This window comes from Leptidea sinapis, chromosome 15 (assembly GCF_905404315.1).
Source record: "Leptidea sinapis chromosome 15, ilLepSina1.1, whole genome shotgun sequence".
Taxonomy (NCBI): domain Eukaryota; kingdom Metazoa; phylum Arthropoda; class Insecta; order Lepidoptera; family Pieridae; genus Leptidea; species Leptidea sinapis.
Genome location: NC_066279.1, coordinates 9,030,256 through 9,057,288, shown reverse-complemented (window position 1 = coordinate 9,057,288; position 27,033 = coordinate 9,030,256). Strand labels below are relative to the sequence as shown.

Here is a 27,033-nt window from a genome sequence, read left to right as displayed (position 1 = left end):
TAACGGCATTTATAACTGTTGTATAGTATACGATATGAATAGATCAAAGTATTTATATAACATCAACTAGACCACAATACTTTATTGAAATTATTAATTAACTTCGAAGCCGTGGCTTGTTTCTCAACTATTATTACTAATTGTAACTAATATCCATCGCTTGTGGTGAACTAAACAAACAGTGACTCAACTAGTTTTTCTGATTTCACGAGACTTCCTTCAAAACACTAAACATGTTTGAGTCCATACTGAACGTATTTTATTAATAACTAGCTGTCCCCCGGGACTTCGTCCGTAACCCCAATTATTTATATCGTATAAATGGTCTGTATATAAAATGTATAACATTTCTTTCACCTCATCATCATCATCATCAGCCGGAAGACGTCCACTGCTGGACAAAGATCGCCATGATGATTGGTCCTGCGCTGCCCTCATCCAACCTATTCCGTCGATCTTGACCAGATCGTCGGTCCGTCTTGTGGGGGGCCTACCAACACTAATTCTTCCGGTACGTGGTCGTCATTCGAGGATTTTCCTGTCCCACCGGCTATATATCCGTCGAACTGCACATAGCCCTGCCCATTGCCACTTTAGTTTCGTAATCATTTGGGCTATGTCGGCGACCTTAGTTATCTTATGAATCTCCTCTTTCTGATTCGATCTCGTAGGGGAACTCCTAGCCCTTTTCATTGCCCTCTGAGTGATCATGAGCTTTCTCATCACGCATTTTCTTTGAACGAAATGAATTACTAGATGTTGATTTAATTTAAGATAAAATGATATTTTGTTTCAGAGCTCCAGCACTAACCAGATGTCTACAGAAACAACATCTGAATGGAACCATGACTTGATCACTACGAATCGATTTAACATTAATATAACGCACCATTTTTGTATATCTCGACATGACTTAATGAAAAATCCGATGTTAACTTCGATATTGTTTCTTTGTGATTTATTAATAATATTTTATTAAAGTTACGACGCTATTCTAAGCCAAATCATGTTATATTGCGTATGCTTGTTAAGGACTGTCTTGTGTGAGGACATAGCCTAGCTTTTGTAATTTATTCTCGACCGCTCTGATTAGAAATAAGAAAGCCTTGAGGCCAAAAGTGAAGATCCCATATACCAATCAGATTCCTTGTATATATATTCCGCTGAAGCGACCACCAACCACCAACTCCTCTTCATAACTCCTCTTACCGCTGTCGTCATTGAATTTACGTTCTTATTTGCAGACTTTGCAGTATGACAACAATAATGTCATACGACAAAATTATCAAAAATTTTTGACGCGTTATTGGTATTGGGCGATTTTTAGAAACTGGGACTTGTAGAATTAGAAAGACATCTCGCGATAAATAGATCATTAGATGTATTTCAGTATTTTCGTTAGCATTTTTTATAATTTAGGATATCTTTACATATTATGATAATACACTCAGAAACTATGAAATTATTGTTTTGTGGAAGAGGAGGACACCCGGTCGACACCTGATTGTGATGCCCGCTGCCCACGCCAGAGGTGTCACAGGAGCGATGCCGGCCTTTTAGAAAGGTGTGCGCGCTTTTGACATTTGAATTTATTAAATTAAATTAAATTTGACAAGGTTCCGTCCCATTTAGATTTGGCGCGAATTATAATACAAACACTGATATCAAAATCGATCAATAGACGCAATATCCTTTTATTAATTAATTTTAAGTCTTATTTAAATAGAAACTTAACCACATTTGTTTATTATGAATATTTGTAAAACTACTTTTGTTGGGATATTTTATATCAAGTGTAAGTCCAATATAATATTATGAAAGCGTGTTTCGACTTTAACGTAGTAAAACATAATTTGTGAACATTTTTGACTTTTTAAATAGTCGTGTCCGCTTTAGTGTGGGCCATCGCCAAAATATTAATTCTATTAATATTTTGGCGATGGCAACACTTCACAAATGTCGATTTTCATTTGAAATATAATTAGCTACACTTTAGCTGTAATAAGTTATGTCAACTAAAACAGTATATAAAGTTATATTGTTAGCCCAAGAGACGGAATATTTCTCTATTACAATCCTGTAATGAAGTTATTTACATTAACAATCTATTTATTATTTTTCGTTAAAACAGAAGGCGGACTGTTTCACCTTTAGTAGTGTTGCTTACTATTAATATAACTTAACATTAATAATGAAGTTTTCCAAAATCGGGAATATTATGTTGAGCATTCAGACGTAAAGGTCAGTTAACTAGAGCCAGCACATTCAAACTACTCACACAAGCAATGCTATTGTAAATCATTCATTATTCGAATGTTATTCGTCTTTTTTTTAATTAGACGACACATTGCCTCTTATTAACATTTAATCTTATTTAGTTGAAAGATCCACTTCCTTATAAAATCTTATATCTTTAAATGAGCAATTCTTGTATATATATAAATATATATATATATAATCTGAATCTCGGAAACGGCTCCAACGATTTTCATAAAATTAAGTATGCAGGGGATTTCGGGGGTGATAAATCGATCTAGCTAGGTTTCAATTTAAAAAAAATGGTTTTATCCATGTTTGAATGAGAAACAGCTACAATAACATTAGAATACAAAGGTAAATTTCGCCACTATATACAAGACTATTATAGCTCAGATGGGACATTGGGTGATCCGGAAAGCAGAAGACCCCGGTTCGAATCCAGATGTCCTATTAGTTTTTTTTTTTGTTCAAGTTTTGTACATTCTTAAAAGACCGAGCAAGGCTTGGTCGTCCGGATATTGTAAATAATAACAGCAATAAGTTAATTAGGTAACCCGCGTGCGAGCGAGATGGATCGGTTTTTCTTGATACGTATTCAATATGGCGTCGGTTTACGTCAGTGCCAACTTTAGTTAACTGATCTATGCGTATATTAGGGCAGCTTGCTGAACGCTTATCTATTTAGTTATGTGAAATATTAGAACGTGATAACTTGTAATCGATTGTTAATTACACGAATTTATAAAACCTTAAACCGTTGTTAATTCTCTTTAGGTTCCAAAATTGTTTGTCCACGGAGACAACACAATTTATTGTATTATTTATTCTAAGTTATAACTATTTTTAAGTCAAAGTATTGTAAATTAACAAAATAGTGATATGTTAGTTAAGAAATAAAAGTTTTAAAAATTGATTGGTGTTTTTTATAAAAATCTATAACGCCTGTTAAGGAACTATAGTAAAGACTCACCATGTCGGTGTGGTTGTGATAATATGTCTGCTCGATCAGGGGGAAGTTCTCGCGGCCAAGTCTGCGTTGGAGCTGGAGGAGGTGGCCGAACACCCAGGGTCGATCCTGAACAATTCAATTGTGACAGATGATTACAGGCACAATATTATGACACTTTATATAAGCTTAGATAATTTATACATCTCTATAGAGCCTCTTGCTATTAGGCATCGCAAGACAACAGGCCAGGTTTATTACTTTAGTGTGCACGGCAGGTACGTGCTACACTCGCGATTCGCCAATCACTTTTTAGTGTGCGTGAGTTGCTGACAATAGAGGCTTACTTTTCGCCGCTATGTTTTTCGACAGGTTCTCAGCTCGAGTCTATGTCGATATATAAATTATCTACAGGTGAAGTGCGATCTGAACGTACACCGTTCAGATCGTCGTGCATGTATTTCACGTTGTCACTAACTGCCACTTTCTAAACTCCACAACAATTCAAATCGAGAATCGAGTTTCAAATCCATTGACTGCTTTTAGCGCTGCAATAATTAATCGATCTACAGATCGTAGTAGAGATCTGTTCGTTCAATGTATCTATGGAAATATGGAGGACGCCCAATGTGACAGATAAACGACTTCTATATGGATTTGATGGACGTATCAAAATGTAGATTTAGATGCCGTTGCATGTGATAATTATTTAGTACAACAATTTTGTTTAGTAACTAAGTCGCATGTAACGCAATTTAAATAAATAAATAAACGTCATTAATCAGTAATATTATATTTATATTAATATAATAACAATACTAACATATAAAAGTAAAGATTCAAAGTAATTTAAAATAAATAATGGATTATTCAAAGCTCCCTTATTAAACATAATCCATAAATCAGTCATAAAAATATTTTTTATAGACTACGAAGAGATAAGTTTAAATAACGTCGTAGCAACAAGAAATTAAGTGCAAGAATCAGACAAGAAGTTTGAAGGAACTTAATATCATTTACATTTTTATATATAATTTTGTGGTGGCTGGATGATCTTGTTACCGGGTTGTCTGCTTGATGTGTTTATTATTATTATTATATCCTTTAAAGTTAAAGATATATTTTATTTTATGAAATGATCACATAATGCCTCTATTTATTTACGGTATGTGTGGATTGATGCATCAACTATACTCAATAACTTCAGATTTTGACATTTGAGTATTTTTGTTGCGTCACTTTGCATATATTGTAATTGAAATTATTTGTAAAACAATTAAAATGTAAATCTTGACTTAAAAGAGTGGCAATGAGTTTCTTGCTACTTCTTCTCATCAACCCTTTACGAAGTAGCGATAAATTCAATAAGAAACAATATTTTAATTTTTTTTTTTGACATTCATAAGTGTCATTTCCGTGACCTACATGAATAATTGAATTTGAAATTTGAATAAGTTAAACTAAAAGACATTTACATAACGATGAACAGTTTGAAGAAACTAAATGCCGACATTGTAAAGCGCCGAGCCCGAGGGAAATTGTGATTTATCGCGCTTGTAATTTATATTCTTTAGACAATCTTGTATATGTTATATTTTACAGCATTTTTGTTATAAATATCTGCGTACAAGTAATACGTCAAGTAACATTCAAAATTCAAGTAAGCCGGCGTAATTCGCAATTAATTATTTTCGCTTTTTAATTTAATATTCAGTGGCGTCGTTTAATATATTTTTATAAAAATCTCTGTTTAGTTTATTAGCGGCAACCCATTATCTATAATATCATCACTATGACGGCGTCCAGCTCGTTAGAGAAAGGAAAGCCCTGGTCAATTAGAGAGGTTGTAATCTGCGCTTCAATATATTTATTTATTTCCTAACAAGGATCTCCAACAGTTGTACATAATATCACAGCACATGGCTGAAATCTATTTAAATGACTATGTTCTAGCAATTATAAGAGGACACATCATTCCCAGACCATAACAGTGACTATAATTTATTATCTATATAATAATACGTAAAGCGAATTCTTTGTAAATCTTTCTAAAAAATGCGCGAACGGACGAACGTGAAATTAAACACAATTAATATTTATACGGAGAAGAAGTGCATGAATATATTTTTATTTTACAATAAATAATAGTGAATTTATTTTTTTTACACTATTTTCAATTTAAATTTATTTTCTATTTTTTAGTTGAATTTTATATAAAGCGTGCTTTTTAGTTTTTTTTAACTATTATTTATTTTTCATTTTTTAGTCAAATTAGTGTAATGTCATCGGTCCTCGATAAATCTACAAAGTTTGAACGAAACTTAGCCGTTTAAAGTGGGTCAAAATCGGGCCCAAAGAAGTCGGTTACAAACATACAGGTGAAGCTAAAATAAAGCGTATAAAAAGTGTAAGCCTGTCACTACAACTGTAAATGCATAGATAATTTATGTGGCTAGAATCTAGATAGAGCGGTGGACTGTTAGCCTCTATTTTCAACAAAAGCAACCACCTTAAATCAAAGTAACATACGTATCGCGATGACGAAACTTGTAATGGACGCTAAAGTAATATACCTGGTCTGTTGTCATGCGTTACACATATAAATGATATAAAGCATGTAATTATCCGTTTCACCTGGAAGTGGTAGATGGAGTTGAGGCTGTTGACGGACGGTACTCCTCCAAACTTGAGCCCCAGGAGGAGAGCGCGATGATCGGCACCAGCGTCACGCACGTTTTGCCTCACGAGCACAAAGTCCGGCCTGGTACAGGTACAGAGTATCAGGAATTGAATTATCATTACATAGCCGCCATCTAATAGGATGGTCATTTACGCCTTTGAGATACAACTGTGGTGATCTAGATTCGACAATCTATGTAAAAGCATTTTCTACTGTCTCCTGAAAAAAAAACTTTTTATCACGTAGAAAATCACAAAAAAATGCTAGTCCGTTGGAGCAAGGTCTGGTGAATACGGAGGGTGACGAATGGTTTCTAATATGCAGTTCCTGTAGAGTTAAAATGGTTTCTCGTGCTATATGAGGTCTAGCGTTAACATGGAGAAATAATGGTGAAGATCGATTCATGAGTCGGGACTGTTTCATTGCTAGTTTTGTTATCATTGTTCGGAGTTCGGCATAGTAGATATCTGTCGTTATTGCTTGACCAGGTCGGAGAAAGCTATAGTATATATAAAAGTTTACGTTTGTTTCTGGTGTTAACGTTATGACATGTTCTAGCAAATTCACTTATGTGCTTATGTACAGACATTACATTATCAAGAATATATTGAGAGGCAACAGTCAAGATGTTTATTTATTTCTTTAAATTTCGCTCTCAATGATTTTTAGGACCAATGTTATAAATAGCGCATGAATGATCGCCGCCGGGCAGGAGACACTTGAAGGAAGACCGGGACTAGTATCACATTAATCACTTACTTGAAACATCTCGTTACTTTAGTTCCACTCCGGTACACCGCCATGGACACATTGGCACCATCGGAGTTAGCGGTCACTGTTAATTCCTGGTAAAGAAATGTTTTTGCAATGAACATTGTGAATCATTTTAGGAGCCACTTGTATACTATAGACGAAATGAGTAGATGATCCACCTTATGTTGAGTGGCATTATCTGACCGTAACGAGGACAATAAGCCTAATGTGTGATAGTCCTAGCGTGATGGGATGCCCCCAATGACTTACATCACTATGCGCCCGTACCATAATATACTTAAGCGAAGTATTTATAGAAAATAAATAGCATTTCATGTTTACAACCAACACGATCTTACATCCTAACGATAGCAATTCCAATGTTCGTATACTTTTGACTGTTTTAACAGATCCCCGAGTATTTAAGATAATTCGTTACAAATTGTGAAATCGTAAGATATATGGATCTAAATCAGCTTTTAAAAAGTTTTCTCAGGATTGTATTTATGTAGCAATGCACTAGATTCGCGGGAGAAGTTTTTAATCTTCAACAAGTTTAACTAAATTTATCCATAAATTTCTAGACGCAAGGATTGCAATGTTATAGGAATAGCACGACAAAATAGAGTTAAAACGTGAGTATATTACACATTGTAACGAAATATGCTTATTACCAGGTATATTTATAATACTTTACATCATTACATGTAATAAAAACTATGGATACGTGGAAGTGAACCAAGAATAATGGCAGCATTAGATAGGCTGCCCTAGGCCTAATATCTGTCATTACGGCACTTAAGTTTCCGGTACTACAGAGCTAATGGAAACCCTGCCCTACAGCTATATATATGCTAGAAATTTAACCTGGGCTTCCCCGGAGCGTAAAAAGAATAAGGCAGTCCCACGCCCAAGGGTGTCGTAAGAGGCAACTAAGGGCTTTTAGAAATGGGGAAGTCACGCTGCCGTCTTATGACGTCACCACAATCAGGTCAGATTCGTCCGGGTTAATTACCACACTCGCACATGTTAGCGGCGTAAGTACAAATACAAATATTTATTTATTACAACAAAATACAATCAGTGTTGGGGTCTCCTTTTAAGCAAAGAGTTGCCTGTAATAGGAGGCCCCGCTCTTCCATAGCAAAAAGATAATAATAAGGTGTAATAATAAACAAGTTAATTAACTAAGGGAAACAAATCTACTAACAATAATAACATACTAAAAATTGATTTATTTGTAATCTAAACTTAATGTGCTCTGTGTGTGTGGGTGTGTGTGTTAGTTTGAAAGAAAACTTAAAAGATTTAGTACTTAACTATAAGAAGTAAGTAAAACTGATATATTTATGACAGCACCAACTACAGTAGATGGTGTCAAAAGTGTAGGGTAAAATATTTTTTTCGGTAGTCCAGTGATATTATAAAAATATTTTCATAAGGATAATTGGACGTAATTCCAGAAAAACGTTCCAAACCACAATTATGTCGAAATTGAGTTACGATTAAAGAACACAAAATTGGTCACGTGATTCATATTAACAGACTGACAAAAAATGGCAGCACTACTGTCACTCTTTAAATGACATCGTGACTTAATAGCCCAACCCACATGTATGGAATATATTAATATTTATTAAAGTTTAAACACGAATTCCTTAGAGAAGATGTCTGTAGCTTGGAACGTTTTTCAGGAACTACGTCCAATTGGCTTGGGGATATATGTGATGATGATAATTTTTTAAAATTATTATTTTTTTTCACTTGAGAGAGTGGTTTTGGCATTGATGACCAATTAACCTCCATAAAAATCCTTTGAGAAAATTTCGTTCACACCACATTTTTACGGCCTTACAATAAAATTGGCATACAGATAAGCCTGAGAATAAGCCAAGAATAAGCAAAATGTTTAGTAATAGACATTTTGCTTATGATTGGTTTATGCGGACATAATCTAACGTTTCCTAGCGTTTATTTGCAAGGCTGCCTGATATTCTGATAACTTTATAATTATCATTGTTTTGACAGTGTTGATATTGTCAACATTTTTCATATTCTTGGTTTATTCTCAGCTAAAGGTATGTCTAAGGAGCGCATATAACTATTCGGGTTAGTGGCAGATAAATCTCATAAACATATTCTGAAAACGTTCCACAAGATCTCCCTTGAGAGATATTGTAATACTCAAAGGCGGTCGTCCGCGTAGTTCCGACACATAATGTATACTTTGCATAATAACAAATAAAACACAAACATTATTTATCACAAGCACATCCTACTAACATTAGGTAAGTAAAACTTTTATATTGTGTACAAAATCAAAATAGATATTTTAAAGACAAGTATGCTACAAATTAAAATAAACAGTTTTAATTTTCACCGACCATTTGTGGTATAACTTATTATTCAATACAAATAAATGCTTACCCTGAATTCGGCTTGCTCAACACGAATATCCCATTCTCCCGGTAGACGCCTGCTTCGGAAGTACTTCGACCAGTCTGTGTTCTGATCATCCACCACTAGGAGTGTGACGCAGCGGTCGCGATTGTATCCTCGTCCAACAGATGCCACAGATGTCACGCTTCCTGGACAGTCAAAATTGAATTTTGATAGACTTAATATGGGCAATATGGGGCCCTTATGAGGACAAGTACAGGTTGATGTTAGAGCGTGTCCAAAACAAATTCGTTAGGCACCTATACTTCAAGTTATATGGAGTATACCCATTTTACCCACTTATGTATCCGACACTGTTTGTGCTGGGTATGGTTGGGTATACTGAGTTGAGCGTCCGTAGGGATTTTTTTCTAGCAGCGTATGTGGTGAAGTTGTTGCGCGGGAAGGAGCACAACCCGGGAGTTCTGTGCTGCTTGAGTTTCCGTGTGCCGGACCGGTACGTGTGGAGGCGCCTCCATCCGCCACTACTATCGGCGAGAACAAAAGTGTTGGCAAAGTCGCCTTTAACTAGAGCCCTTCGCCATATAAATGAACTCCACAACAAAGTGGACATTTTTGAGTGTACGTGGAGTGAACTCACAAGGGTATTGTTATATGTAGTATGTTATGGTAAATAGTAGTATGTTTAAGTTTTTTCTATTTCTGGTGTGATATATAATTTGTAATGTAATGTAGTTTGATTGTATGATTAGTTTTAGTTTGATTTGATTGTTGTTTGCTGTGTTTTTGTTATTCTTGTTTGTTTGTAACTGTCGCATTAGGTAATACCTGTAATGATAGTTGGTATGTGTGTGAAATAAATAAATATATATATAAATATAGCCACTTAAAAGAACAATTAAGAAGAATAAAGTGGCACTTGAAGAAGAAGTGTTGTACCTACTCATGTAACTTGATTATTGATGATGAAATTATATTTTTATAAAGTGGAAGGAATATTAGAATTAGTTTTGTAATTTGAAGATACAAATTTTGTTTCGTAATCTACTACGAGTTTGAAGGTATGCATCATTTCAATAGTCTAAAATATTTTTATGATAACAAAGTTAATTTTAAGAGTATGGTCCTATGATTAAAAATAACACAGTGAATGAAATATGCTGAAGATAAAACGATGCCACCAGAAGGATAAAGTTTTGTAATAAAGGAAAGTTGAAAGCTTTTTATCCTTATTTTGTCTATTTTGAATCTCGTATTTCTGATCTGTATAATGGGGCAGCGAAATGACGAGGGATATAAACCGCTTTTACATCTATCTGAACTCGGTACCAGATTCCAAAATTACCTTCATTAGTGTTGTTCGAAAATGTCTTTTTGTTTTAAGGGACATTTGTTGGCGATGACTGCCTTTAAAAATATTTCGTTTATAAGCTTTATGGCTATATTAAATATCAAATCAGATGTAGTATTAACCAATTTCTATCTAAATGCTTGAAAATATCATAAGTTTTCCACTACTTTTATTTTGTTACATAGTTTTTTGTTATATAGTCTTTAGTAGATATATTTTTAGTTACCGAGTAGGTTGGCGCCTTGGTCTCTCGCAGCGCCAGTTAGCGATTGCACTCGTTGTAGCAGAGACTCCCTCGACTTGGCTGGTGAAGACGGAGCTGATGTTCCACGCGAGCCTCCACGAAGGTTCAACGACAGATCTCCGCTTGCACCAGGGCCGCTACTCGTGCTCGTAGGCCTGGGAGCGGGTGGTGCCGCCCCACTTCCGAGACTGCCACCAGTCGCTAAAGAATATTTAATTATTACCAATCGAGAACCTTTCTTTAGCACTCTCCAAAAGCATATTACAGTTCTCCACATATCAGTAACTTTGCCAATAGATTGAGTTCTGCATCAGTTGCCGTTACAAAGATCTGATAGTTCACTTATGTGAATACAGCTCGTCTGGTCTATTTTATGTACTTCCATATTATTATCATTATGTCATACGATTTTTTAATGTGGGGAAATTCTGCAGATGTTGTTATTGTGCTCCAAAAGAAGGCTATTTGAGCAATTTATGATTTGCGACCAAGAGACTCGTTTCGAGAAACGTTGCTAAACATCCTAACTCTTCCCTCATAATACATATTATATAAAAATTGTGATTTGAACTCATATAATTCAAGAAAAAAGAATAAGTGTACGTGCCGTTTTATAAGTTAGCTAGAGTTAAGGGTTTCTTCATAGGTATATATAGTAAACAGCAACAATCTACTAGGGCTTTCTGAGCTCAAATTCAAGAAATATATTATAGCTTCTTTGACAAGGAAGGCTTACTATAGTTAATAGATTATATACAGGATAATGATGTAAGGTAGAACCATCTGTCTGGTTCTATGCAGGCCACCTAAAAATATATATTATTATATTTAGTAGGCTAAGTTCAGCTGAGAGTTTCTCATCAGTTCTTGACTGATGTAGCTTCATGACGTGTACCAACTGTAGATAATGATAATAACAAGATAGAATAGATCACCATCTATTCTATCTTGTTATTATGAGCCACCGCTCACTGTATATTTCTCTGCTTTTTCGATAGTAGAGAGAAATGAGTTAGATAGTGAGAGACATCAACAAATACGTGACAAGTTACGGGGCTGCTCAAATCATAGTTACGTCACATGATACAATGTTAAATGGTATAACTGGAAAGCTGTATGAATGTAAAGAATTGAATATGACTATCACGACTTAGTAGGCGTCGTCGAGTGAAGTTCCTCGTAAAATAAAAAATGAAAAAATGTGACGTAACACTCGGGGGCTTGTTACAAGTGTAAACTTCTGAGACAAGGATAATAGAAAACTTTAATATTTGTATGATAACTTATAAGTGGCTCTGTGTGGGTGAGGTTCATCTGATGCTAAGTGATCACCTCCGTCCATGCTCCCTTACAATATTACGCACCGTGACGATGCCGTGGTATATTGTTTTAGTATGCCTTTATATCATATTGATCTCAACAAACTGAATTAAGCTGTATTTATAGTTTAACTAGCTGACCCGGCAAACGTTGTTTTGCCATATAAATTGTATTGATCTTTTCCTTGCTAGTTGATAAGAGATGGCGCTAGTTGTATTAATTAGTAACAATCACACTTCTTTTATATTTTGTATAATTCACACTATAGTTTTATAAATTATAGCCTATTTGTTATTCTGGTATGTAAGCTATATTATTGTAAAGCTTCATCAAAATCTATTCAGTAGATTTTGCGTTAAAGAAGTTCAAACATACATCCAGACTACAAACTTTCACATTTATAATATTAGTAGGATTGTGCATTGTGTAGAGACCCTTGTGCAATGTGGACTAAAGTCAAAGATATTGTCTACTCCATACCTATAGCATTCCCATATAACATAAATGACTTTCTTAGTTATCACTATTAGAGTACTTATCCTACAAATGGGGAATGGAGCGACCGCCGTCAGTATTTATAAATTACAAATATGATTTTTAGGAAATTAAAATAAAAAAGAAGCCCGCAGAGATTTTACTGCACCCGTTCTTCTCAGATCTGAGACATAAATCGAATGGAATGTGTTTAACGTTCACTAAGTGATTCCTTATCGTATTTTGATTACAAACTTTCGTGACACATTATAAACTTTATATGTCTAAGACAGCTTTCCTCGCGGATACTACTACACTCACCCTGATGTAGGACCTCCGAATGGTCCTCAACGAGCCGGTATCCACTCCGATAAACCGTGGGTAAAGCCGTTTTAGACAAATAAAAGTATTTCAATTTGAATATCAGTGGAATACAAGCGAATACAGACCCTGTGAGGTTGGCTTCGGCTGCGGCTTGGGCTGACTGGTGGTGGCTGTCTGTCCCGTGTAGGGGTCCACTTCTCCCTCATCGCAGTCGGACTGCAGGTCTCCGGAGCTAAATCTGCGCAACGCCTCCGCTGAACTTTACCGCGTCGCGGCACGGCCAGGTCGCGACACCATCAGGTGGGAAAAGCATAGGAGGAAACCGACACACACAATGTAGGCACTCGTATCCAAACCTAACCATCCCTATAATATCTAAATAAACCTTTCTTACAAATTCCTTCCTAAAATACTTCGTTTAAGATTAGTGCAAGTTGTATTTAAAGTACTCGAAAGACAAAAGCAAACCTATTTTATATTTTATCTTGGTATTTTAGGTATATTGCACAAAAGATAAAGAAACTCTTGAAAGTAAAAGATTCATCGGTAACTGAATAGATTCAGTACGTCCAATAACTCTTAAGTTATTTTCCCGCGAACGAACATATTATTTAAATCTTTAATATTCTTTTAAATTCCTAATCACACTGTCTCTGAACACTAAGCTAACGATTATGACACGAAAGCAAATCACATCGGATACATCGAGTTAGGACATGAAGCGTCATGCAGTGACCATGATATTGTTTGTTTGGGCGACAAGTGACGACCGCAGCGTGGTTCATTTGTTGGATGAGTGCTACCTGTATGTGACAGCAGAAGGAGTTCGTGAAGCAGTGACTACGGAATGCAAGATATCAACAATCATTTTGATTTTAAAATTCTGAAAGTTATACTCATTTGGGCACGTTAGGGAAAAATTATCAGAGAGAATTATTACTATGTGGTACCCTGACGTTAGCTGGTCACCTAGACCATTTGTATCATTCTTCAGCTACCAAGCCATTTGTAACATAAATGTCTACTGAACAAAACCAATCCAAATTCGATTTCAATATATAATTTCAATTTATATACAAGTTTATAAAAGAAATCTCTCCAATTTTAAAATATAATTAAATGATATTTAATTACACGTTATTTAACTAAATTATGTAATATAATAATATTTTCATTGGTTGTATTTAATACCTTCTTTATTGCGAATATTTATAAAATAGCACGAGGAATAATTTATTTAAGGATTTTTGTTTTATTACGCCAAAGAAGAATAACTTTTTACGTACATGCATACAGTACACACATTCTTTTTAAAATAACTACAGTTATCGAGATTTAAAGATAACAGTCACTGCATCACTAATAATGAGGATAAGGATAGATGTATATATTAATAATAATAATATTTTTGTTGAGGGAGGGAGGGAGAGAGGGACGGAGGGAGAAGCAGTGAAGCGACACTGATCTTAATCTTTATTGAATAACTTAGACTAGTGCTTCTAGATGTTAATTAAATTGAAATAAAGTAATTTTAACGGAGTAAATAGTTTTTTCTCAATTTGGCCACTCTGATACGAAAACGAAGTATCATATTATAAAAGATTATATAAGACTTCGTTTTTCGATTGGAAATATTTTTTACCCTGTGGTTGAATACACAGGAATTAAATCCGTAAAAAAATATCCCTTCATAAGGATTTGTAACAAAATTTATAAGTAATAAATATTTCATGATAATCTAATTTAACTATGTTAAACCAAAATTAAAATAAAAAACGGCCTTACTAAACTACGAAAAATTGGCATAAAGTTATAACTGAGAATAAACCAAGAATAAGCAAAATGTTTTGCTTACGACTGGTTTATTCGGACGTATAACGTTTCCCACAATTATTTGCAAGACTGATTTTTTGAATTGTCATTGTATTAACAGTGTTGCAAGCGATTTATAGACAACATTTTACATATCCTTGGTTTATTCTCAGGTATAACTTTATGGCAAGTTTATTTGCTAGGCAGTTAATGTTTTAAGCGGATATAACCAAATTGTTGGGAAAAATGTGAATGGCAAAAAAAAAACTCAGGAAGTCTCTCTCACCTTCGTTTCAGGTAATTGACATTTGAGGTGAATGAGTTTCGGAAGCTTGAGAACGACAGGGTTGCAGTGGTTGCGGCCTGTGGGCCACAGATACCTGGACACCCCGACCGATCTATCTTGACCGCCCTGTAGCAGACCGAGTGTATCAGTAATAGATTATATTGATTGTACAAAGATAATTAATAGAGAGGATCGCGATCTAATCATAGATTATGAATACTGCCCAGTGGTATACGGCGGTGTTCAGAACTCTTGAAAACCAATAACTGAGCTCCACGTGAGGTAGTCGCGTCCTTAACACATGCTGGTGAATATATGTGAATATAAAGACAAATCACGTCATATAAAAACAAACCGAAATATGGAACATGACACAATTGCATTATTATAAACATCGACTGCTATATCTATACATTGCGGCATTTATTCCAGCTGTTTACAATATTCTTGGTAATAAGCGGCAATGTAAAACATTTGTTCAGTTTAGGTTTGATTCAGACAATGACAGTTGACACAAGACACAAGTCTAAGGAGAAAGCTGTGCTTACATTGTCTTTAAGCACACTTTTTCCGTTCCGCTATCAGACTTAGAATGATATTATGTCCATATATGTATATAAAACGTTATTGGTCTCAGTTGTTCATTAGCATCTTTTTCTTTTCAAACTCCGACATGGAGGAAAAAGAATTTGTTTCCAATTTAATATGTTTAAACATACATATTTAATTTGAACCACAATGTATGAACGATGCCGGATTCGAATCCGCGCCTCTCGGGCTACGTCTCAACGCTCTTACCAACGAAGCCAATCGTCCGCATGCCTCATGATCTAATGTTAAATGTTGGTGTGGTTGTTCAACTCTTTGTTAGTTGTGGCTCAAATGGAACCACGAGAGGCGCAGGTTCGAATCCCGCGTCGTCAATCGTAGTTATTATTTGATGTCAAAATTACTGCGACTCATTAATAGATTTATAGTCAAACGGTTGCGTTATCTACACCACCTTGCATCCATAAACTTTAATATAATATAATAAGTATATATATAAATATAATATATGACAATAGCATAGCAATAGCAATGAGGCGTCCCTTGGCTTAGAATTAAAATATACTTTAACATTTAAATGATACAATTTTCAATCAAATAATATACAAATAATTCAAACTATTTTTTCAGTATTTTCTTGTTAGAGTTTTAATTTCTATCGGATTCCGATTTACTGCTTGTTTTTCTTTTGATCTTCAGTCACGCTGGGCTATGTGACGCTCATTCGGGTAAAGCCGGCAAAATATATCAGAGTGATTTATAACATCGACTTGATGAAGTATTCACTTCTATCGAGTGTTAGTTAGTGTTATGATCGCTCACCTGTTTTTTCTTTAGTCTCTGGCTCCAATAATTAGTAAGAACATAGGTTCTATATAGGTTGGTAATAGTACCAATTAATCAAATATAACCTGGCTAACCAAACTCTGTGTGTGACGTAATATATCGACCTATCGGATGAATTAGATACCAGCGAATAGATGACCCGACAGCCTGATAATGTGTAACCAGTTGTTTTAATATTCAAAATGACGAACGAGCCGTTGACAATCATGGCTCACTGTTTACCAATTCAATATAAAAATCGGTCACAGCAACGATAGATTCTCTTTCTCTATACTATATTATATGTATGATTGTAGGTGTTAATTAGTATTGTATTTTTAATTTATCTGTCAGCAGGGAAACAATATCAATAACGTTTTGACAATGATAACGCGAGACAGACGGACGCGTCTATAATACCTTCCTGAAATAATTATAGAATATTAAATAAATATTCCTGAAGATGGCAGCACATGTCATTGTAAGATACTTTTGATAATTTATCAACAACATTTTATTCACTTTTGTTAATACTTTACGGTAAAATTTATTGCACTCGTAAATTATTATAACGTTGTATTGTCAATTATTTATATTGTCTGTAATTTTTGTTATCTTTTGCGAGTTTAAGTAGGTACTAAGATTTAATACAAGCTCAAATAATACAATTAATAATAATCACTCTTGTTCGTATATTGCAATTGTTGCAACAAATGCTGTGGTAACCTTAACTTTAATGATTTGTAATTTAGTAAAGCTCATAATGTGAGTACAAAATGATATTATATTTTCGCACTTTAATAAAAGTCCTCAGAGTTCTTACCTCCTTTGTTCTCTTGTTTGAAACACGCTTTTAATTTTCTTTCATTTCAGAGATGACGTTCTACACTTTTCACCTTTTCATAATTGTTTTGGTAAAATATTGCTATCCTTTCATGAGTTTTCGTGATAGTATTTAACAATTTTCAATACGTTCCATAATATACAGCTTGTTAATTAATAATAATAAAAATAGTGTCCTTTTGTACTGCAAATAACTATTGAACTATCAACTATTACTTATCTCACTTATAAAATAATGACTGACAGTAGGCTTGAGGTGTGATAGATTTAAAATTATTTTTAATAAAAAATTGTTTTTCATAACAAATATAATAAGAATCATGACTAAAGCTGTAAAAAACATAGATTACAATATATTTTCAATAGATATTTTGTTATTAAATATATTTTAAAATATATTGTAAAAATGAGCTGCTGACAATTACTTCATATCAATAGCTCTACCATTAGAATGGAGCTCTTAACGAAACTGCGAGTTAATGTTTGACAATAACTAGGACTGAGTTGCATTATATTAGCTGTTATAAGTTAAGGTTTAAGTCAAAATGAACGTTGACAGTAACGCTAACTTTAACATAGACCGCGGAATGTGTTGGACCATCGTATTCCCTGGCCTAGTTAAAGTTCCCTGGCATAAAAAGTCAAGCCTGGCACAATTCAATGTCGAATATTCAACATATTAGAATTTGGAATTCCTAACCAAAATCCAGATATTTGAGATCGAACTGTATTAAAATGTCAATTAATTAAATCGTTGAATTGAAAATTTCTCATCATGTAATAAATAGATTCTATGCAAATAAAATGACAGAAGTTTTCATTTGTGCGTGCATCACGGAAATACTACTTGATATATTTCATTTAAGTCTTCTAAGTTTTATTCCTTATACACTTGGCCCTTATCGAAAAAAAATATGGCGATATCTTCATTTAATTAAAGTTTAAAAAATATATAAGCACTGCGTGCTAATATGTGGACGAAGTCGCGGGTATCAGCTAGTTTGAAAAATAAATAGAACGTTTTAGAAAATAAAAATGAAACACCCTATTTATTTATATGTTTGAAGAGAAACACATACCTCGGATATTTCCCGCAAGTTTCGCTTCGACGCTGTAGTGTGACCGGTGGATGTCGTCACAGGATGCCAATATCAGATCGTGTGGTGGAAGGGAAGTTTTGAGGTTCCTGTTAACAATAGGTCTATTGTTCAAAGCTGCGATATGAAAATAGTTCCTCACATTTCATTCACATATAACCTACGCAGCTAAGTTTTGTGTTTGTTGTTTGAGCTCTTAGAGACGTGTGTTAGGAAATGGGAAATGTATTTTTTTATGTTGAAATAAGTGGGAGACAAAAAATTGTAAATACACTTCATCTTTTCTTTTGATTATAAAGTTTAGATTTATATATTTAAAGTGAAACTTATTACATCGTCTCAAATTTTTTCGTCTGTGAGTTGCATGTCGCTTGACGGTCGGGCGGCGCCTTTGGTTCGCAGCAGCTGACCGTGTAGTGTTTAGACTATTACTCATTTGTGCCAGTGCTCCACCCTATTTTGTTTGTTTTTGTCAGTGTTTAATGTAAATGTTGTAATTTATTAAAGTGAAACTTTTATTCAATATTTTTAACACAGAGTTCAATAAAAACATTAGTTGGAGACTTAGTCTACTTTTATTATTTTCCATTATAATTCCAATTTTCCAAGTATAAAATAAATATTTATAAAGCGATTTGTATACCCTTCATGTAATATTATTCCAATAATTTTTAGTTAAATGTCTATAATGTGAAAAAAAAAATCACTTTTACCGTGGTTTCATAAAACCACACAATGCTTTTATTAATATATGACATATGATTATAGATTGAAACTAAATGACAACTCGACTCATTTTTAAATTGTTTCACCAGTGGAAGGGTTTCTTACTAATTATTATTTATTTATTTGTATCATCAACACTATATACTATAACCACATAACTTACCTAGCATAAGTTTATAAAAGGCATGTATTTTCTTAGAGTTGATTCCTTTAGAATTCTTTTTAATGTAATTTCTAATATACTAGACACTACTACCGGTATTACCACATATAAATATAACACATTTATATAAAATGACGCTAGGTACAATTCTTATATACGTAACAATTAAAGATGAACACATTATTGGATATAAATTTTTATTGATAAATAATTTGTATTTAACCCTTAAGTACTACAGGGTATAAATAAAAAACAAAAAGCAAAAAGCTGTCTTTATGTTTTAAGTGTGGTTAATAACGAAGAGAATAATATAGAGTACAAGAGTATATACAACATAATATATGGAGTACAAGTCTGAAGAGCAAGATTTTAATGAATTATCGTTAAAAATATCGATTGATTTTATTTATGCGTCAAGTCCAATGTGTGTTCTCGTGTAAGGAATATGAAAGATCTTGGATATAGATACTCTATGTATATGATACAATTTGTATGACAATACAAATATAAGATACGGTATATCTTTATGGTAGTGGTAAAAAAAGATATACAATGGGAGAGATTGTGTTGAATATCCAGGAGGATCTGTTTTCAGAAGAACTTATAATTTTATTTAAATATATCATCGAATTTTGTTATAAACTTAAACAACTTATAAAAAAAGCGCAAAACAAAACTTGAAAACCAACAGAACAGAAGAAGTAAAAACACAACTAAAAGATACTAACAAAATGATCAAAAAACTTATTAGGAAGGAAAAGGGACAAACAAAAACTAATATTAGATACATTAAAATTATCAGGATCAACTAAAATAATAAAACTAAGATCATCAACTTGAGAGATATGGATATCTAGGCTTCAAACAACATCAAAAACAAGAACAGAAAAAAAAATAGAATAGAAATACTCAAAATTGGAAGAAGCAAAACAAAAGTCTATACACTAGTACAATTATGAAAAACCAAGATGGCATTATGAAGGACTACAATGACAATGAAAGTGGCGACGAAATACCAGGTATCATGAGAAAAGAAGTAGAAAATGCATTGAATTCACTAGACATAAACATAGTACCAGGATCGGATAATCTTAGCTCAAGAAGCTTAAAAGTGTCGTAACAGAACTCTACAATAAAATTCTAGAAGCAGAGATGATTCCAACCCAGTGGACAACAACAGAAATCTCACTAATACATAAAAAGGGTAGTTTCAATAACATGAATAGTTATACAGGCCCATTGGTATATGGTAAAAAAACACCTATCTAGATATACAACAACCATCAGAACAAGCTGGATTCCGAAACTCATACTCGACAAGTGATCAACTGCAATGTATCCAAAAATAATAGAAAAAGGTAAGAAGTACCAACAAACTATCTACATAGCATTCATAGACTTAACTCTGTACAGCACGGTTCAGTATGGCATGCGTTGAAGGCGGATAGAGTGCTAAATAAATACATAAGGATTATACAAAATATTTATTGGAACAGCACGGCACTGATTACGCTGGAAGCTATAAATGGGAAAACTTAGGAGTTATTATAAGTGGACAAAATCTTACCAATCAAAGATTTGCTGATTACATAGTTATTTTCTCAAAAAAACTTGAAGACAGACACATATACATAACAAATACGGAAAAAACCAAAGTAATGAAAAACGTGGAAAAACACATGAATTTAAAGATAGATAATTATAAATTAGAAGAAGTAAATACAAGGGGCACTGGAACATATACTGAAAAACAAAGACGTTCTTTCAGCTTAAAATGAAAAACTTTTTACTGCTGTATCGCTCCCACGCTAACATATGGCTGTCAAACTCGGGCGCTCAATAAACACCAATCAAAGAGACTAAAAGTGACGCAAAGAAATATGAAAAGAAACTTATTAAGTATTAGACTAATAGACAAAATAACAAGGAATGAAATACGGAAAAAAAATAACTAAAAGACGTAATAAGAATTCCAAAACTGCAAAATGGAATTGGGCAGGTCACATAGCAAGGGCCAGTAACGAAAGATCGAGCAGTATAGTAACAAACTGGCACCCATTAGATGCTAAAAGAAGAAGTAGACCTGGTACTAGATGGAGAGACGATCTAGTAATTTACGAAGGAGTGATATGGTGTCGTACAGCAAACAATAAGGACGCCTTTGCCCAGCAGTGGGATGATATATAAAATATTGTAAATTAATACTAATAGTTTTAATATTTTGTATAGTATTGTCTGATTAGATATTATAATTATTAGCATTATTAATTATATTTACTTATAGTTATATTATATAATTATAGTCAATTTAATTTTACGCGCTTATTATTATGATCTCAATATCGTCCCTGGAACAATATTAGGCGTTTAAAAAAATATTTTTCAAGTTAAGAAGTTTTCGTCGGTTCAAAATAATAAAAAAATACTTCAACTTAATTGTGTTGCATTATTTACAAACTTTTTTTTTTACAAAAGGGGGATCTTAATTGCGAACTGTACCTTAGTTATTAAACGTCTTTAAAGTTAAAAATGAGTCAGTTATGTGACGTGAAACATAAAAGTTACTAATAACTCTAATACGTAAATCAATAGATTAATATCTATGAAATGACTGTAGTTTTGTCCTTTATTTAACGGTCGTATATTCTGGCACGTCGCCAATCATGAGTTAGAACTATATGTTAACTGGGACACGCCAGCCCACCCCTACGTAATGTTCGGGAGCTATAATCCATTATAAGCCATTGACTTTCATTTTCACCTTTATACAGTATAATAACAGTGTAGAGACATTTTCCTACCTACAACTAGAAGTGACTGTTATTGGAGATTATTATTTTCTAACTGTTTTTTAAATTAAAAAAATAATAATTTAATGTTCCTACCCTCATTCCGGATAAGGCTATCAACTTGAAAACACAACGAACGAAAGAAAGAATGAAAACAGAAAAAAAATCACGTTACGAAAGCAAACTTAAAAAAAATTCCTAAAGATTTAACAGGAACAAATAAAAACTGAATGATAATGAGAAAGTCGGAATTATTGGGTTTTGTAGATGTTTGTAGTAGCTAGAAGTGGCAACCCACTACTATCCGAGCCGCGCCTCGTTCGACTCTTGTCCACTCGTTCTCGACGAGTCAACGGAATGATGCTACGTTATCGACATTAAAATCGTCTGATCAACGAATAGCCATCACGCGGTTCACGAGCTACCGATAACTCTGTCAGTGACAGGCGGGCTAGGTCTACATAACTGATGTCACGCTAGCTGAAGAATAAAATGAAATTCAACTGTCACTTTATAAAAACAGACTGGTAATAAAAAAAGTTTCTATTTCAATCATTTTTTCTGCGATGGACAGTACGACATACCATCGAATACGCTACCGGACCGCGTCCGATGTTTCGCCCGCACCAAATCCGATCATCTGTTTAGGCTATTATATGAACAAGCGTGAGAGTTAGTGTCATTAAATACTCATATAAAATAAGTAGCTGACCCAGCAAACATTGTATTGCCGATATTAAAATCGCGATACAAAAGTAACTGTTGGTCGTAGATGGGTGAAAATTTGAAAAATTTGAAGTTGTATGTATTTTTTAATGCTGACTCATAATCAAAAAAATTAAAAAAAAATGTCAAAAAAATTAAAAAAAAAATTCGTGTCGACCACCCTTAACATTTAGGGGGATGAAAAATACATGTTGTCCAATTCTCATACCCACTATGCACTCAAAATTTCATGAGAATCAGTCAAGCCGTTTCGGAGGAGTTCAATGTTTAATACCATGACACAAGAATTTTATATATTGGAAGATGTAGCCAGCCTGCGTAACTATAAGCTACTTACACACGCGCACAAAAAATTGCGTGCGGCGAAGTCAAAAGCGAATCTATTCGATAATATCAGTCATCCTTTCATGAAAATAAGTCACGTCAAAAATAAATTCAGACGGGTCCACGTATTTTTTGTTTAAAATTCGAAACCGTGGGCCTTGTACACTTAAGATTTTTATAAGTTATTTTGGAACATTTATAAGTAAGGGTCAATACCAACAATTCTAACCTAATTAATTCTAAAGGTTTAAGTATCGCCTCGTCTTTTGTTCAAAGATCCCAGATAATAAAATCGAAGGTTCTAACTCCTAAGTGATGTTCGCGAGTCACACACAGCGCCAAAAGGCTTTGGCGACATGCCAGTCTGTACCGATCGATCTCACGAACGGAGCGGCAAAACGACTCACACAAACTGCCAGTGAATTTGAGCCATTACGTGTTTCCTTAATTCAATTTGAGTCTTTTATCGTTCAATTTTATTGAGTAGACTTTCTGAAAAAGTAAATATTTACACATTCCTTGTCTGATATAAATGTAGACTTCAATGGTTGAGGATAACATTAATGATTAATGTTTTATTTCGTTAATATTATTGAAATAACTATTAGTATATTTTTGTATTTTTATTTACTATGAGTATTCTAATATTTTTGTTTATAACTCTAAGGGACTGTTTTACAATGTACAAGTTAAGTAGAAGATTGTCATAGGCTAGATAAATTAATAGCTACATAAAAGTTCCGAGTAAAAAAGATTGCGTTTCACAAACTTGCAATTATTTTACCGCTATGTTTATTTACTAGATGACTTATTGGAAGAACGGTTTGGCAACCTCGCACTCTATAGTTGCGTATGTCGAAATGAAAATATTAAAAAAAAAAAAATATTTTATATACGACATAACGTAACACAATCTTAATGGCTTTTAATACAAATTTACATTTCATATTTTATAGTATTCTATTTGTATATTTCTAAATGACACTTCTACCACTATTTTCACTATAAAGTCAATTGTTATTGTTTTGCACTTTCGTATAGATACATTTGAGAATGTCAACTATTAGATTGTCATGAGCCTGTCATAATTGTCCATAATTCAAAATAGAAACGTACCATGAAACAGAATGTACCAAAGGCTAGTAGTACTTTGCAGATAATTATGCTTTACTATAGTTTAAATGAAGCTTCATCTGCTAGTTATATATTTATACGTAGTGAGACGCAAATGATGTCTTAATTCTATAGATGAGTAGCAAGTAGTCTGTTCGTACCTTTACTTGTACGTTGTGAAACAAGGCGTAAGAATAATAAAATGTAACTATCGGACAGCTTACACTACAATTCGTGAGTCCGGTAACCGGTAACAGCAGCGTGAATCCATTACCTTGGGCTTGGTGTATCACAGTTTTATAACTAGGACGGGAGTTTGACGGGAGGTACAGATTTTGTCACAAATAAATATTATGACTGTTCATTGTCAGTACATTTATGAAAATTTAATATACGTTCACAAAAATCGTCACCTTTTTGCTCTTAATAGTGATTTTCATTATTATAATACTAGAAATAAGGGATTGCTTGTAACTAATTCTAGTAGGCTTCATAAGATACATAATAGCTTTAAGGGTAAATGTATACACTTCTATAATAAAGCCACTGTTCAGGCATAATCTATAAATAAATTTGAATGTTTTACAAAAAAAAGGCTCTGTCGTAAATCCTATTACTCCACTGCTGAATATCTAAATGATCTGGGACTAGATTGTGATTATTTTATAGCGATAGAAATGACTGTACAATATTGTATATTTTTATTGAAAAGAGCGGAAAAAAAGAATGCTGGGAGAGTTTCTTGCGCCGCTTCTTCTATCTCAGAGCGCCATTTGTTTCCGAAGCGGTAGTAGTATCTAGTAGTTATTAGAAATGACATCATAAATGCCTTTTTATTTCTTTTATCTATTTTCTCAAAGATAATGGAAAAAGCAATGTATGTAAAAGACTATTCCATATTAGGATTAAGAGATTCAACTCGTCTTTTTATGCCATACTGTAGAACAGCGCTTCATCAAAAGAACGCAAAAGTTATGTGCATTAGGGTCTTTAAAAATACCTCACCTACCAAAAATATTAGAGAGATGCCTAAAACAATAATGCATATTATAAATGTTTCTATAGTTTAATATAATTCTTTAGCAAAATTTAACTGTAAGAATTTATAAGTTATTATTTGAGAGATACCTACAAATTAATGTTTATTTTATATTATATAATTAAATTATAGCTATTTAATGTGTATTAATGACGCATAAATATAAAAATTCCAATATTGACAATCAAATACTTGTATGCCGACATATTGGCGAATTGTGCTGTGCATCTACCAATTGTTAAGAACTGTGTTACCACGATTCATACAAATAAATTAATTTCATTTCATTTCATTAGACTTAATTAGATAAATATTTAATTAACAACCTTAATTATAAACACTGTCTTTTTATCGCGTTATAACTTTTAATATCGAATAATATTAATAGTTGTTATTTTCTGTATGTAATCAGAATTTTTAACCACTAGGGTTAACATTGGCAATAGTTATTAAAGGCGCAGTTAAATAATTTAAGGTAAGTGATTGATGAATATTATTATTTAATTGCACAACAACTGTCTTTTATAGTTACTACGGTGTATATTAATTTGCAACTAATACTTAATTACTGTTATGTATAGGTACTAGCTAGTGTAGCTAAAGACATTATATTATAAATTAAAATGAATAAGCCTATGAAATAATAACTGTTGTATGGTTGATGTTAATTTAAGTTTGCTTTATCTTTTTTTAGTATAGTAGAGTATATTATATTTTTTACAGAAATTAAAACGTGAACTGACTATGTTGTCCACTATAAGTTTGCATGCCTTATGGGTTAGGATAAGAGCACCTGTTAATTATAAGCCAACATCATCTTATTATTACCTTATCTTGCAAATAAAGATGATTTGATTTGATTTGACTACTTTGTATAATATTAATACACAAATAATATTATTTAAAAAAATATCGTTTTTTAGTTTGTAATTGATAGCTATCCAACAATATAAAACAAAATGTTCACTGGTATCATATCAAAATTACATTCTTCTTAATGAAGATAAATGAATGAATGTTATGAATGTCAAAAGTTATCATTTACCATTTAGGTACCATCAATTCGGATAAAGATGAGATTTAAAAAATAGATTAGCTTGCGAATATTGTTATTATGAACAGGTAAACATAACAATGTTCACCTGCTTATTACGTATTATTAGCCATAGCCAATTTTAGTTTAAAATACTTTGCTAATAAAAAAAGAACAAGGCGTTACATTGTATAACTTCGTAAAGAACCAAAATCAGCTTGTGTCGAAGTCAAAACAAACATTTATATTATTTTAAGTATATTTTTTGTGAAATACGAGATTGAATACTATATAATATAATACTGTTATAAGAACCACAGTTACCTTTATAAGCACCATAATAATAAGGATTTGAGTGTGAAATTGCCATTTTCGTGACCAGTGCGGTCACCTGTTGTTAAGTAATCACCGCCGCCCATACTTTACTGCCACACCACAGGAATCACAGGAGCGTAACCAAGCTTCTCAGAACCATGAGAACCAAGAGTTTTCGCTCTTTTTGAAGGTACCCGTTTGTATCGTCCCGAAAACACCGCACAAGGAAGTTCATTCCACAGCTTTGTAGTACGTGAAAGAAAGTGGACCGCCACACATCCAAATGATCGGGATGATATCCTAATTTATGGCGTGTCAGCTGAAGCAGCTCTTTGGAACACTACTCAACGTTTCTACGTAACGCCAAGTGATCCAGCCGTTCACAGAGCACTGGGTACTCGATAATTCGAGCTGCTGTCGATTGGTTCGAGCTGATACTGGGGTGCGCCAGACCAGAGATGACAGCAATACTCCATGTGTGGCCGGACCTGCGCTTTGTAGAGCGCTAGAATGTGGGCCGGCTTGAAGTATTGCCGTGCTCTATTAATGACGCCCAGCTTCTTGCTCTCCAAATGACCCCGGAATTGTCAATCGCTCGAGACCTAGAGACCCAGTATTCCGATGGCCGGTGAGGCTTTTAGG

General features: G+C 33.6%; 2 protein-coding genes across 2 annotated transcripts in view; one reads left to right on the top strand and one right to left on the bottom strand.

Annotated features, from left to right (window-relative positions):
- The window catches only part of LOC126968496 (tissue inhibitor of metalloproteinase), an 84,463-nt gene extending 81,291 nt beyond the window's left edge, over nucleotides 1–3,172 (top strand). The window contains exon 7 of the mRNA XM_050813573.1: nucleotides 797–3,172. Within this exon, the coding sequence (XP_050669530.1) occupies nucleotides 797–854 (58 nt within the window). The 3' untranslated portion in view covers nucleotides 855–3,172. The remainder of the gene's footprint in view (nucleotides 1–796) is intronic.
- LOC126968192 (synapsin) overlaps nucleotides 1–26,415 on the bottom strand; it is a 154,057-nt gene extending 127,642 nt beyond the window's left edge. Inside the window, exons 1-9 of the mRNA XM_050813051.1 lie at nucleotides 26,401–26,415; nucleotides 18,146–18,177; nucleotides 14,850–14,975; nucleotides 12,877–12,989; nucleotides 10,616–10,834; nucleotides 9,066–9,226; nucleotides 6,645–6,730; nucleotides 5,840–5,966; nucleotides 3,230–3,334 (exon numbers count right to left, since the gene is read on the bottom strand). Coding sequence (XP_050669008.1) covers nucleotides 3,230–3,334; nucleotides 5,840–5,966; nucleotides 6,645–6,730; nucleotides 9,066–9,226; nucleotides 10,616–10,834; nucleotides 12,877–12,989; nucleotides 14,850–14,975; nucleotides 18,146–18,177; nucleotides 26,401–26,415 — 984 coding nt within the window. The remainder of the gene's footprint in view (nucleotides 1–3,229; nucleotides 3,335–5,839; nucleotides 5,967–6,644; nucleotides 6,731–9,065; nucleotides 9,227–10,615; nucleotides 10,835–12,876; nucleotides 12,990–14,849; nucleotides 14,976–18,145; nucleotides 18,178–26,400) is intronic.
- Nucleotides 26,416–27,033: the final 618 nt, after the last annotated feature.